Consider the following 14034-nt stretch of genomic DNA (forward strand, 5'->3'; position numbering starts at 1 on the left):
AAGAGAAATGTTCTTTCATCTGATCATTATTGTTTTATTACAAATATCACCATCAACACATACTGAAGTCAAGGCCTCTTCAATTAACGTTACAGTGAGAAGCAGCGGGTTTGAGATGAAAGGCTGCAATCGGATACACTTTCTTGACTTCCCTTTCAAGGATAGTCACTTAATGTGGAACATTTATCAGACGGACCATAACAAATAATTTACAATAAATAGAAACAATAACAGTAAACAATATAAATATGAATCTATTTAACATTTGAAACATAATTCACACATGTATGGTTTATAGTAAGGGGTCAGGTTGACTCGAGGGTAAATTAAGTCAACCAATGAAATTAACCGAGTATTCAACCATTTCAGAGTTTTGACTGTATTGTGAGGTAAAACCGCTCAAGAACAACATGAGCTTTTGAGATACATTTTTGCGACAACTCTGACTCAACTTATATTATTCACACAACAAAGGTTTTATGAAGTGTGTTCTGGGAATTCAGAGTTTCTCTTTGTGTTGGTCTGGCATACAATGCAGGCTACAGTACAATCAAATAGTGTCAACGTGGACCATGATGGTTACAAACATAAATAAGAAATTTCAATAAAATGTTTACAGTGCAATGACATTCAATGTAAAAAATTGTTTACAAAAAGTTACGGAGTTTACAAAGCGTGAAAAATATCATATTTTTCCCATTATAAAAAATGCCACCTGGAACGAGGCAAGTGAAGTCGCTTCATATGCAATGAAACACAATACATAGAGACAGTAGTGTATATTGAGTTATTGTATTAGTTCTGCACTATTATCAGTTCGAACCAATATGCTACAAAAATCATCAATCAGAAGCAAGTCCATTACCAAAAAGCCAGTGTAAAAACGATGAAAAGTTTGAATGGCCGAGGTCTTGAAATGATATAGATAGATAGAAGAACTTTAAAACATTCGTAAAGAGATACAAAGTTGCCATAGAAATGCTACAGAAGTACTCAGCAGTCACATTTACTTCCCTAACTGACCCTTTTTTCATAGAGCATTAGTTCCTGAAATGCAGGATCTTACAGTGTTTAGTACCTAGAAATATGAAGTACTGCATACTGCTAGACAGTTGTGACAGAAAGGAATGCGCTGTGATGTACTTTGGAGTCCTCTGGGACTCTAGCCCCGTGGCTCATCAGCTCCTGGATGGTCATCCAGTTATCCAGGATCTTTTTGTTACGTTTCTTCAGCATCTTTTTGTGACTGAGCTCCAAGATATTGATTTCCTTCCTGCCCTCAGCTCCACTGGCTGGCCCCTCCTTGAGACAATCAAGGCGGCTCTTCTGCATGAACTCCCTCCTCTTCCTTTGCTCCCTGGCACGCGCCAAGTGCTGCTTCCTCTCCTCTTTGCTCCAGTAGCGGCCCATCTTCATCTCGCTCATGGCATCGTCATCCGTGGTCATGCCTCCGCTCCTCTCCTCTCTTATCCTTAGCGCACGCTCCCTCAGGATGCGGTCACGAGCAGGCCTCCGCGCCACGTAGCGTGTGCCGTCAGCCCGAACTTTGACCTTCCACTCTAGACGGGGTTCCCCAGGGCGTCCGCTCCGGTGCACGGGGTCTCGGCAGACACTGAGCAGACTCAGCTGGCTCTGGGAATACTCCAGGGACGAGTGCTGTTGTAGCAGCTGCATGTAGCTCTGAAACACAGAGAATATAGTTAGCACAGAACTACCTTCAGAGGGGCCTCATTAATAGAGTGGTGCAGGGATGACGTATTTACCCGGAAGTAAGCTGTGCATGGGTTCCCTCGACAAAAAAGCAATGGGATTTCTCCATAGGATTTTGGAAAATAGCTGGAAATAAGGTCTGTGGAAAACGAACCTGTTTGATAAATGCACGTTTTGTTCAGCCGGATAATCTCCACATGTCTACCCTACTTTTATAATTTTCGAATCATAAATGTAATCACCAGAAGCAAAATGCTAACGTTATGCTATGAACGAACTACAGCCGAGTACAGCAGGGTCGCACGACTTCAACGTCACGCCAACTTAAGATCGATATTCAAAAATACAGATTGAAAATTGTACAAGTTGAAACAGTTTGCAAGAGGCAGGTACTTGCTTTCAAGCAGAACAGGGGCAAACAAACTTAGGGGACGTGTTCGGCGTAATGACGTTCAACGTCCTCGACAACTTCTGTAGTCCTATTCAGCCACTTGTTAACAACCATCGTTTTTCAGACACGTAAACTCTTCAAAAATCACCAGTGGGGTCACTGCTGATGTATTTAATGTCGTAGAACAAAACGTGATCCGTCTCTTAAATTTGTGTCAACCACAGACCTTATTTCCAGCTATTTTCCAAAATCCTATGGAGAAATCCCATTGACTCTGAGACGAGGGAACCGGAAGGGGTAAAATGCTAACTCACTTCCGGGTTTTAGGACCAGCACCACTATAGGCATACCATCAGGTTGGCACATGATCTACTTGATTACACCTACTTGCAATTGCCTGGATCCTCCCTGGCCTGGATGTGGGGTTGTCTGATAAGAACCATAGGGTAGCCCCCTCCTGGTTTCTCTTGTCCTTCTTTTCTTTTCACACCTCTCATCGTCCGCTGGTAGGGAAGGGTCTGACTCGGACCGGGAAGGGTTGCTCTGGTCCGGGCTGCTGGAGATAACAAGGCCTTGGTCTGCTGGTCTGCTATGACTTGGTGTACCTTGTGGCTTTGGGATCACAATGGGGCGGGAAGGTGTGGAGGAAGCCAGTCTGAGGTTTTTCTGGTTGGTGAAGCTGATGTGTCTCTGCAGAGAATGATCAGGAGATCTCTCCATACCTAGGGGTGTGGACCGAGCACTCTCTGCTGTGTTGTAGGCACTGGAGCTGTCCTTCTCTCGGATCCTATCGTTGTCCGACCGCTCTGGGTGTTCGTGGATGTCGGCCAGCCTGCCGTGTCGCTTGTGTCCCTCTTTCGGGCTCCGTCCCGGTGAGCCGGACGCTGGTTGAGAGAGATTTAGCTGGTTTTGACGGAGTTGATGCGCTTGCATGATGCTCTGGCACTCGAGCTCAATGCTGCACAGTTCCTCATTCAGCATCCTCAACTCCTGCTCCACTCCATTCCCTCCTCCAACCCCATCTTCCCCATCTCCATCCACCCCTTGCTCAGTGAGGCTACACTCTATACTGTGTCGAATGGAGTACACCCCACACTCGTCTCCATTGCGGATTTGACACTTGAGCTCGAGGAGTTGCTGGAAGCGATTTTCCAAACCAAGAATCCCGCCTCCACTATTGCGATTGCTGATTCCTCCTTCCTGGCTTCCTTTGGACCCTTTCCTTGGACCCTTGGTTTCCTGCTGAACTACAGTCCCTTGTTTTGTGTGTGGATGATCTGCACGCCATCGCTCTCTCAGGCTATGGGCTGGAGACCTCCTGTCGAGTCCAGTCAGGAGTGGTTGGTGCTCTGGACTGTCTGTACTGCGTCCAAACCCACTGTCTTGATTGTTAGACGAATAGGTAGCTGTGTCTGTTGTCATGTCTTCTTCAGCTAGATTCTGGTGTATGAAGAAAGATAACAATAGTTACTCAAGGGCAACTCTGTTCACTTGCTTCTCACATTTGATGCTATTCATAATTTGCTTTGGGAGAATGGTCAACCAACTATCTCTCGGAATAACGTCCATATCAGACAATTCTGCACCTCTTGATTAATGCCCAATGCTAAGTGCAAGTGCAGGAAGGGTTAGGGTTAGGGTTACCATGCTCTTTTTATAACCACTTTTTGGTTGCCTAAGCATCACCTTATCACAACAACAGTATATCTGAAATTGCCATAATCTTCTTCATACTTTAACCATGCCCTAAAAAGAAGGCAATGAAAACATTTAATTAATGAAGTAAGTCATATAAGTCATTAAATGTAACGCAGGTCTTTGCTTTCAGTATCGACCAATGTCAACATGTTTGTATTCTCTATGTAAGGTTATATGCATCTAATAGTGTGCCCTCCCAATCCTTTTGGGATTGTCTCTTTTCTTTCATTTAGTCTCTCCATCCCTACCTTTCCTCCCACTATCCCTGCAATCTTTCTGCCTCTTTTATTTGACGTTTTGATGCACTTCTCAAGTTCACGCTCTCACCTCATCTCCCCTGTCAAAGTTACGTTGCTTCTGCTTCCTCCTCTCCTCCAGGATCTCTATCTTCAGCTCCTCCACAAGCTCCTGTTGCTCGTCATCCAGCCAAACCTCCTCCTCGAGCTGAAATCACAACATCTTGTCAGAATCCTGTCTTTGTGTGGATGTGTAGGAACTCCAGACAATCACACTGACAGTTCGAAGAAAAGCAAAAAGCACTTAGCAGGAAGCTTTTTGACATGACATGGGGTATTCAAGATAGGGCAGAGGAGCCTGTCTAGGTGTGAGTGTTTACCTGGATTTCTGGTCTTGTCACCAGGAGTGTGATGCTTCTTGCTTCTTCACTTGATAACAAGGCAACAGCTTTCTCTCTGTCTTGCACTTCAAAGCCATTTATCTGTACACCAAAGACAAGTATACATGGTCAAGATAAGAGGAGTGAACTTGTAGAGAGTGCCAATCACACACCTGAGAAAGGACCTGTAATTGTATCATCATCGACCATTTCACTGACATGTAGGAAATGATGAGTGTTATACAACTAACCATTGTTCCTATTCCTGCAAGACACACCTTGAGTAATCACACATTGACACCTTTTTCTGTCTCTCACTCCTGCCCATTTTCTACCTTCATTAGTCTATTTTTAAGTCATTCTTCTTCGGATCTCTCCATCAGTCTTTCTTAGTCTTTCCCCATCACTTCCTCCACTCCACGCAAGCCCTAGAAAGCCATGCTGCACGCACAGGAGTCAATTGCGAGTGCGTAGTCCAACCTCATAAGAGTGTGCTCTCGCCGCACATCCAGACACACAATTAACTGGTCTCTGACAGGTGCCGTTCATCTTTTCCTTACTAGAGTAATGGGGCTGTCAGAATAAGATAATAGGGCCAGCAGTACAGCAGGCCCTGCTCCCCACAATCATTCACACTACTGAGACACAGAAGCACTACGGCGAGAGAAAGAAGGTAATCAGCGAGGACAAAAAAGATGGAGGACACTGTTGTTCAAACTGGAAGCAAGTTGAGATGGGGCCAACTGAGTGGACATGCATTACAATTCCCTTAAACTATATTTTAGTGAGGTGCTTGAATGTTGTTTGATCTGGGCAATTAATATCAAGCTGAATTTTTCTTTTTCATGGTAACAGGCATTTGGCTTTTGGTACAATGGGACATTTTTCAAACTCTTGGGGTTTCGATATAATGGGCCTTGGGAACAATGGCATCACAAGGGGTGGGCGGCTCAGCAGTTTCGTCATTGTCAGCGGTATACGAAAGTCATCAAGGAAATGAAAAATGCGGAAACAATGGGGGACATCCCAGTCGCGATCCTTTTTTCTTTGTGCATTAATAGTCTAACATTGTCTACGCTGTGCAAAATATTTTCTTTAAGTGGGCTAAGATCAGAGACTGTATTATCTAGTAAAAGGTTATCTCAAGTGTGAACATATTCTAAAATGTCTAAATGATATGTAATTACTGGTTTGGCTGGTATATGTGTTGTTTACCAGGTCACAAATTATGTGTCACCTTTATTTCAGAAGGTGAACAAATGAAACAGTTACTATTTGAACTTGCCCCCCACAAAAGAAAATCTTTATTATTTCAATCCTGGTTACTAAGCAATACAGTTCACCCACAATGAAAACATTACATTCATTATTTACAGGAGCATATTTTCATTCCCAATCGTGGCCAATAAACCAATCTGTTTTGTTAACATGTTTTTCTTTCTTAAGACATGTTTCCTTACTGAGGTGAAAGAGGTAGAATCATGTTTTAAGCAAACTTTTAGTGTTGTAAAACCTGGATTAATACCATCACAGCAAAACACAAAATAATACTGTATAATATAAATGTTGTTGAAAAAGGTTTTGTCACTGCATATTTCCCTCCCTTACTAACAAAGCCACCTGGCTAAGTCTTAACGAGTGAGTGTTCACCTTGGCTACACACACCTGCTGCCACTAATGGTGCGCCTGGAGTCACGAATAAAAAGCTTTACACTTAGTTAATCCTGTTTTCCAGTGGGAAAACATTGGGCACTTAAACAACCATGTATCTGTAGTAAATGGGATACAAAGTATGACTACTGCATTCTGTACCATATGAAATCTGTAAATGTTTAGAGAGAACTACTAGGTGTTTTCACATGGTGAGACAGAGAAAGACTAGGAGGGTTAGAGATGATGGAGGGCTTGATGTAACTGCCACTAAGAGCTTTGAAAACGAGGTAATTAAAAATACATATGCTGGCCCAGACTGGAGACACCAGCTGCTCAGCTATGCTCTAAAAAGACTGCCTTGAAGGATCTACCTAGGCATGTTTGTGTGACACAGAAAAAAACATAGGAAATAGCTGATATCAATAACAACATACTGCCAGTGATGTACAAAATATAAAAAATTAAACTTATATCAAGCAATCAATAAATCAAACTTTATTTGTTGAGCACGTGTTTCACAAATAATAAAAAATGTAATAAAAATATCACAAAAAATTAAATAAAAACCCCCGTGCCCAAATAACACATAACTTGATTGATAAAATAAATAAAATAAATAAAATAAATAAAATAAATAAAATAAATAAAATAAATAAAATAAATTAAATATTAAATACATAAAATAAATTAAATACATAAAATAAATAAGATGTGAGTTTATAGTTGGTCATTGTGATGAATAAGAAAACGCACCTGTAGAATACGGTCTCCTTCCTTGATGCGTCCATCCCTCGCTGCTATGCTGTTTGGCTCCACCTGCAAAAAAAGGACATGAAAATCAATGCTGACAGCCAGTCATTGTGTATCTGTTCCCCCCCCTCCCCCCCAAAAAAACACCTGTGATGTACCGCTCTCTCCACTGCTCTCTGATCTTTCTGCTGTCAGGAAAAAAAAGCCTCTTTTCATACAGAAGAAGAAGATGCTTATTTTCTCCCTGACAACATGCTATTTTTCATATGACAGGTTGGTTCTTCACAGGTTCTTAGTGCTGGTGTGTGTATGTTTTATCAAGCTAATACTGACTGAGGTACATGTAAGTTCTTGACACTATACACAAGAACATGTGAGTTATACAAGATGAAACCCAAACAAAAACAATAGTGTCTATTCCACAGAAATGATTCTATTTTAGTTGAATGAATCTCATATTTTTCTAAATGCATCCTAGTGCATCAACACACGAAGCGCTCAATAGCCATTTTTCTAAACTTTGTTGTTCTTGCATTGAAGATCAAGAGCAATAGCCACATGTGGGAACAAAAAACACCCTAGTGGAAATGGAGAAAAGAATCACGCACTTCCCAAAGTTGCACCGATGCTATCCATAAATAAATTTTAATGAGGTAAATTAGCATTTTCATCCCTTTATCAAACATACAAAAATAGACGCGTCTGTTGTTGGGAGACCGCTTTCACAATCTGTTGCGCTTCAGCGAGTTTTGTATTCAGATTATTCGTCTAGTTCAAGAAGAGCAGGTGAACACAAGGGAAAAAGCTGGCAGAGTTCACAGATGTATATACACGCAATTATTTTAAGACGGCAAGGAGCTAAATACACTGTAATTATGACATTTGTATCCTTATGGAGGCATTCTTATCCTCATAGCAGCTTATTCTGTTCCCCTTCTTTTGTTCATAATGGGATTGCAACTGCACCTGCAGTCAGATTAAAACAAATTCAGCTTTTAGGGCCTAAAGCCCACATAATTCTATCATCCATTAATTTAGTCTTGTCTTTGAAAGTTTGCAAGAGGAAGTTTTATTCTAAGCTGCAAATTATAAGAAATAAAAAAAGGAATCTCTGTAATATATCCCCTCTTTGTTTGGTGTTTGGTATTCAGATGGGGTACAGTACATGTGTCATTTAACATACTGTGATAAGAAGGTTTTAGCTAATTAAAACCTTCAATTAAAACCGAGTCAAAGGAGGAGGAATCGCAGGACGGGAATGGCATTTCAAACCTGACTTCCTCGTTGGCCATGCGTGGCTCATTCAGAGTTGATATTTGACTTGCAAACACTTTTCTCTCCTTCCTCCCTCATTCAGTTCCACATTCTCCTTGCTTCAGGATGTAATGATGGGAATTCAAATGGGTTTAATGCCATATTTTAATAACTTCCTGCTCTAAAGGAAACTAATGATCGGAGTTTGATTTAACGAACATGCAGCCCTGTCTCAAACAGACCTCATCTGGGAGTAATTGTGTGATTACCATTAAATCGGTTAAATGTTTTTGACTCCTATTAATGTAGAGGAAAGAACATCTGTTCCTACCTGGCTGACATAGATGCCGGTGTCCTCCTCATCGTCGGTCCTGTAGCACAGCGTCAAGCCCAGTTTCTCCTGGCTGTTCTGCCTGCACAGCTCCACTTCCTGTTACACATAAACAATTGAAAACACAATAATTGTTCCATGTTTTCAGTTCATGTTATTCCCGGCAGATCCGATGGATTCCAAAACCATTTCATTTCAAACCTGGAGTTTACACATCTGCTGTAAAAAGCAGCAGAAACAATACCACCCCGTGGGAGACTTGATTTGTTACGCTCTATGGCCCTGTCACTAATCTTTTCACATGGTTTTGTTTGGTTTCTGCAGAAGTAGTGTGATTGCTTTTGGGAAAATTGATCAAAGGTCCCTAAATCCCTAACCCTAATCCTAACAATACCAAATGCATTCCTACTACAGAAATACTAATTCAAGCATTGATCATGATATATGCTCTCTCTGGAGGACAAAGAAGAAACATTAAGTACATTAAAGTATACTTGTAGCAGTGACATTAGAGAGTGCATAGCCATGGTGGTCCCATCTCAAAAGTTGGGAAGTCGTTCTTCCGATAACCATGTGTTCATGAACTTTAAGTCGTAATGTGGAAACCTACAAAGGACATGTATGTGTAGACCAAAATGGCCTGACTCTGGAGAGCAAAAGAACCCATATCTGGCCCCATAGAGCATGTGCTCTTGCGTTTTCCATAAGTGTTTTTCACATCGAGAGAAAATCACTGTGGATTCGGCTTTTAGCTTATTCTACAACTTTTAGGCCCTAATGATTTAAGGACCATTAATGTGTTCGTACTGGGTAGTTGATTTAGCTTGAAATTTGCTGAATTACAGATGTATTTTTCCCAATGGAAGTCAATGGGAAAGGTCTTTTTTCGGCCGAATGACGTCAGAGACAGACATGGAAGTTGTAGTACCACCATCTGACAATTGCTTCAATGTCTGGCGCACTTCTTTGGGGCTTTGTTTCCTGTACAAGGCACGAAGAAACCATGAAATGTTTTAATTTGTCTCAAACTTTTTGCCAACATTCAGAGTTGTTCAGGCTTGAGGCGGGTGTTCATATGAATGTTCTGGAACTCATTGTTTAAGACCACAAATTACGCAGCACGAATGCGGTAATAATAACAAATGTTACCTCTAGGATGTGATTTTTAGAAAACATTATTCACACACACACACACACACACACACACACACCACACACACCACACACACACACACACACACACAACACACACACACACACACACACACACACACACACATCACACACACACACACAACACACACACACACACACACACACACACACATCACACACACCACACACACACACACACACACACACACACACACACACACACACACACACACACACACACACACACACACACACACACACACACACACACACACACACACACACACACACACACACACACACACACACAGCATGTGTCCTGTAAATCAATGAAACGAAAGCCTGTGAGATTCCGACTGAACCCAGCATGTGGCGGTATAAAGGGGCGGGTACCCTTTAGTGATGAAGGTATTTCATTGGCTGATCCCTTCCTTTCCCACAGGAAATGTCTCTAAATGTAGCCCGCCTCGCTACTGGCTCCTTCTAATCTCTGCTGTGTATAAAAGGTAATCACATTAAGATAACTCAAGGGTTAATCTTTATTAACCCCATGCTGCAAAATTAATTTGAGCGCTGTGAAGTTGAGGGGAGTGGGGTAAAAAGGGGGATGAGGGTTGTGGGGCATGAATTAAGCCCCAACCATTTTTCTGTCATGGGAAACCACGATAGCAGAGATTGACAGGGGAAGTAATTAATTTCTGTGGCATTTAACCCTCTGTGCAGACAGACCTGACCTTCAAAGGTTGGGGTGTGTTATGAGTGTATAATATTGTTACACCACATTTCTCACCAGTTTAGTACACTGGTTGATTTCAACAAAGTCTGACAGTCAAATAGCAGCTGCATACAGTGAGATCAGACACTCTTTATGTCAGTGCACATCGGGTGGTACGCTGGATTACTGGCACCAGTTATTGTGGCCCACTGGTAAAGATGCATGGAGCCAACTACAACCGTAGAGAGGCTGTATTAGTGATGATTGGATCCACTGTGGGGGTAAATTACGGCACAGCAGTGCACTAAATCTAATTTCATGTGGCTTAAAATGCATTGTGAACATTCATGGAATACATCTACTTAATTTACAGTATGTTGTCACTCAATTTAAAATGGGAGAACTCACATTTACCACATGCTAGTAACATATATAAGACGTGATAAAAGTGGCTGTGCTGTCTTGCCTCATTAAACATCTGTTTGCAACATTGCAAGCGAATATGAACCGAGCAGTTACTAATGTTTCATTAATAAATTAATGCTGTGCATGATGTTCAATGGCTCATTGTTTCCACATTGCAGAACATAACATCCTTTAAGCTGCCATTTTTATAGCAGTTTTGAAAGGGTATAGCTTTCATATGAGAGGTTTCTCATTGATACTGTGGTGTTGTCACATTCTTTAAGATGTGTTCATCTGATTCATTGCTTTTCTGGTCCATATGAGGGGTGGTAGCTCTTTTAAATGTAACCCTAATGCTGTCATCAGGGTTATCTTGAATAGGCATTAAATATTATAGATTTTAAAGTATTAACTTGCTACTGATTTACGATAGATGTAGGTATTTATTAGGCATTGACAAAGTACCTAGTTGCATCCAATGTCTGATCCAATGTGTTTGGTGCTTGGCCCATACATGAAATATCCTTGTAGCAGCTCTTGCCTTCCAAATATTACTTTGTTTCAGAGGATTACAAAAAAAACTAGCCTTTTTTGATTGGCATCCAATGTGGATCCATAATTAAGATATTCTTTTTGAACTCATTTGGCAGTCAGCTATCTGGATTCTTTCTGGCAGACTGCGGCCGCTTCATTAACTGTGCTGTGTAACCTGGAGACCAAATAGCTTGGTCATTAAAATCTGCCATTAGGCAACTCTACTTTGCCTAGGAAGTAGACATACATATCCAAAACAGGTTACAACTGATGAAGGAAAGGATATCAACGAAGGCATATTATACGGCAAAGGCTAGCTCTTCCAGTTTGAACTTTATTGTTTACCCTAACAATCAAAGAAAGAAAACAGTTCGCTATGAAACTCTTTCCGCATCCACTGTCTGCTACTTGGCAATATTATGAACAGATAGATTTGGCAGCAGTAGCAGTGTAGTATTATGACAGCAGGAGTACCCATGTGGACAATCAGCCGGGACTGAAGCTACCTGTCAGAAGTAATGCTTGTAGGAATGGCAGCGCTATTCTGTTCCATCCAAGAGGAAAGCCATTCATGTTTCAGTTAGATACACATGGATGGACAGAGGTAAGTGGACGGCTGATTTGGTGTGTTGTATGTCTGGTGGGAGTGGGGATGGGGATGGGGATGGGGTGTGTGTTATGTGTGTGTGTTGTAAAGCCGACCTTGTTCTGATACAACTGCTATTACTGAACACAAGCCCTCCACCCACCCCGCACACTGGAGACTCGTCCATCCACTCTAAGGTGAGGCCACAGCTGGCAGCAGAGGAATCCTAATGACCCACAATGCAGTTCACTGAACCAGGAAGTGCCTATCAAACCAGGGAGGACCATTGAGGGTAGCAAACGTCACCCATCACTGTCACCTAGACTGACCCCGAGGTACACTATCTGTGTGGCATGATGCATCTGTGAGGAGGATTGAGACGCTTGACTGTACAGACTGTATGGGAGTTAACAAATGTTAGCTTCAGAGTGCTAACATGCTAAAGTAAGACGATTAAGCAGATTAGGTTGCCAGTTATTAGATACTGTAATGTATTAAACATCAGTATCAGTCCAGTCCAGTCTCATGTTCAAAATGTGTGTTATTAGGGGAAATATGGACACTTGTCAATTGATATAAAAATGTAATGACGTTAATCAAAAGTAATGATAATTGAATTTAAAATACTTATGTCTTGACGCATTAACATTGACAGGCCTAGTTTGAACATATGGTAGTAACATGTTAATAAAATAAATGCTTTAATGGATTATGTATTGTAAAGAAGCTCAAACTACGCTGTTCCAAATGTGGGAAAAAACGTTCGTGGAATTTGGATTTGTCACAATCTGTCTGTGTTTTAAAGTTACTTTGGTTTCCTGCATTTGGGGTTCTGCCTGCTCTGCTCTCCAGCGTGACAGGGTTCAGTTAATTATGTAGTCAGTATTTCCAGTCCTGTCAAACCAGTCTGAAGTCTAAACATACAATACATAAGACTCATTTCAAAGATACTATAGGTGGCAACAGCCACAACTGAACGTAATGTAATGTCAGTACAAGGTCGTACCATTGCTCACCCAAACGAACAGTGAGTGCTTGCTTTTCCCCACATAACATTCACATCTTCATTTTAGCTTGAAGTGCCATGTGTGAAAAGTGGACACACATTTTTCTGAAGGACAGAGCATGATGAAAGGGAAACTAACAGCCTGTGAATGAAACACACTGGGAATTCAACAGGGAGGCCCGACAGAGAGGGATCTTCTTTCTGTAAGGGTATATAAAGAATTGCTCCCGTCTTAAACCCAAGGTCTTTCTTATGCTCCGCGGAACAAACGTATACGTAGATGCAGCTTTCACAAGGGACAGACATTTATTTTTTATTATTCTTGTGGACATTTGTTCTTGTATTTTTGTGGGATTGTGAGAATAAAAGCATTATGGATATTCTCAGATCCTCTCCTGAGATAAGTGGTCCAACTGCCTTCAACCTACGTAGAAATAAAAAGCCAAACATGTGTATTGTACAATAATTAAGCTGTGTGCATCATGGCTTATCACAGCATTGTCACCTATTTCATTATTGGTAAACTGATAATTCCACTATTGACACTATCAATACATCATTTCCAACACCCCTCTAATGCTGGTAAAATGAAATCATCAAAGGAAGGATAATGCATTGTTCAAAATGTAACTGGTTCCTCTCTGGAGAGCCTAACTCTGGTTGGTAAATTCTAATACAAATTATATTTAAAAGTTTGGACATTGTATACCTTCATTGGATATGACAGAAACATATTAAAGAATCATCCTCTGTGCACCATTACATTGCATACCAATGAAAATGTTTTTTTCTGGACCAAAGTTGTGCACAGATTGTCTGAAAGGCAAAATTATATCTCATTAAATTACTGTACGCTCAAACTGTAGAATGATACAAAACCCTACCTCATACTCATAATCTTCAGTCCTCTCCACCTCTGCTGGGATATTGGACAGGTACTCTGGACATTCATAAAACTCATGCTCCATGGTGTGGATGGAATGACAACTATAGAAAAAAACAAGAAAATACAGCTTTGTTAAAGATCATTTCAATGTGTGTTCACATACAGTAGTCATGTAGTCAGTAGTACACTATGTATGAATTTATTGAGCTGTACTTAAATCAGGTTTTAAAATGGTTTGACTGATAGAGATCATGCAATGTTATTATTTGTTTATTGATTATTATGAACCTGCCTGAGGACCACAGATAGAAATTAGCTATTAGCTATAATCTGGCATATTGCAT

The 14034-nt window shown here is 41.1% G+C and overlaps 1 protein-coding gene across 1 annotated transcript in view; it reads right to left on the reverse strand.

Moving 5' to 3' along the window:
* Positions 1-765: 765 nt before the first annotated feature.
* The window catches only part of pdzrn4 (PDZ domain containing ring finger 4), a 34110-nt gene continuing 20841 nt past the window's right edge, over positions 766-14034 (reverse strand). Inside the window, exons 3-9 of the mRNA XM_034131457.1 lie at positions 13689-13791; positions 8404-8502; positions 6822-6884; positions 4416-4517; positions 4127-4243; positions 2489-3541; positions 766-1680 (exon numbers count right to left, since the gene is read on the reverse strand). Of these exons, the coding sequence (XP_033987348.1) occupies positions 1105-1680; positions 2489-3541; positions 4127-4243; positions 4416-4517; positions 6822-6884; positions 8404-8502; positions 13689-13791 (2113 nt within the window). The 3' untranslated portion in view covers positions 766-1104. The remainder of the gene's footprint in view (positions 1681-2488; positions 3542-4126; positions 4244-4415; positions 4518-6821; positions 6885-8403; positions 8503-13688; positions 13792-14034) is intronic.

This window comes from Trematomus bernacchii, unplaced genomic scaffold (genome assembly GCF_902827165.1).
Source record: "Trematomus bernacchii unplaced genomic scaffold, fTreBer1.1, whole genome shotgun sequence".
In the NCBI taxonomy this organism is placed as follows: domain Eukaryota; kingdom Metazoa; phylum Chordata; class Actinopteri; order Perciformes; family Nototheniidae; genus Trematomus; species Trematomus bernacchii.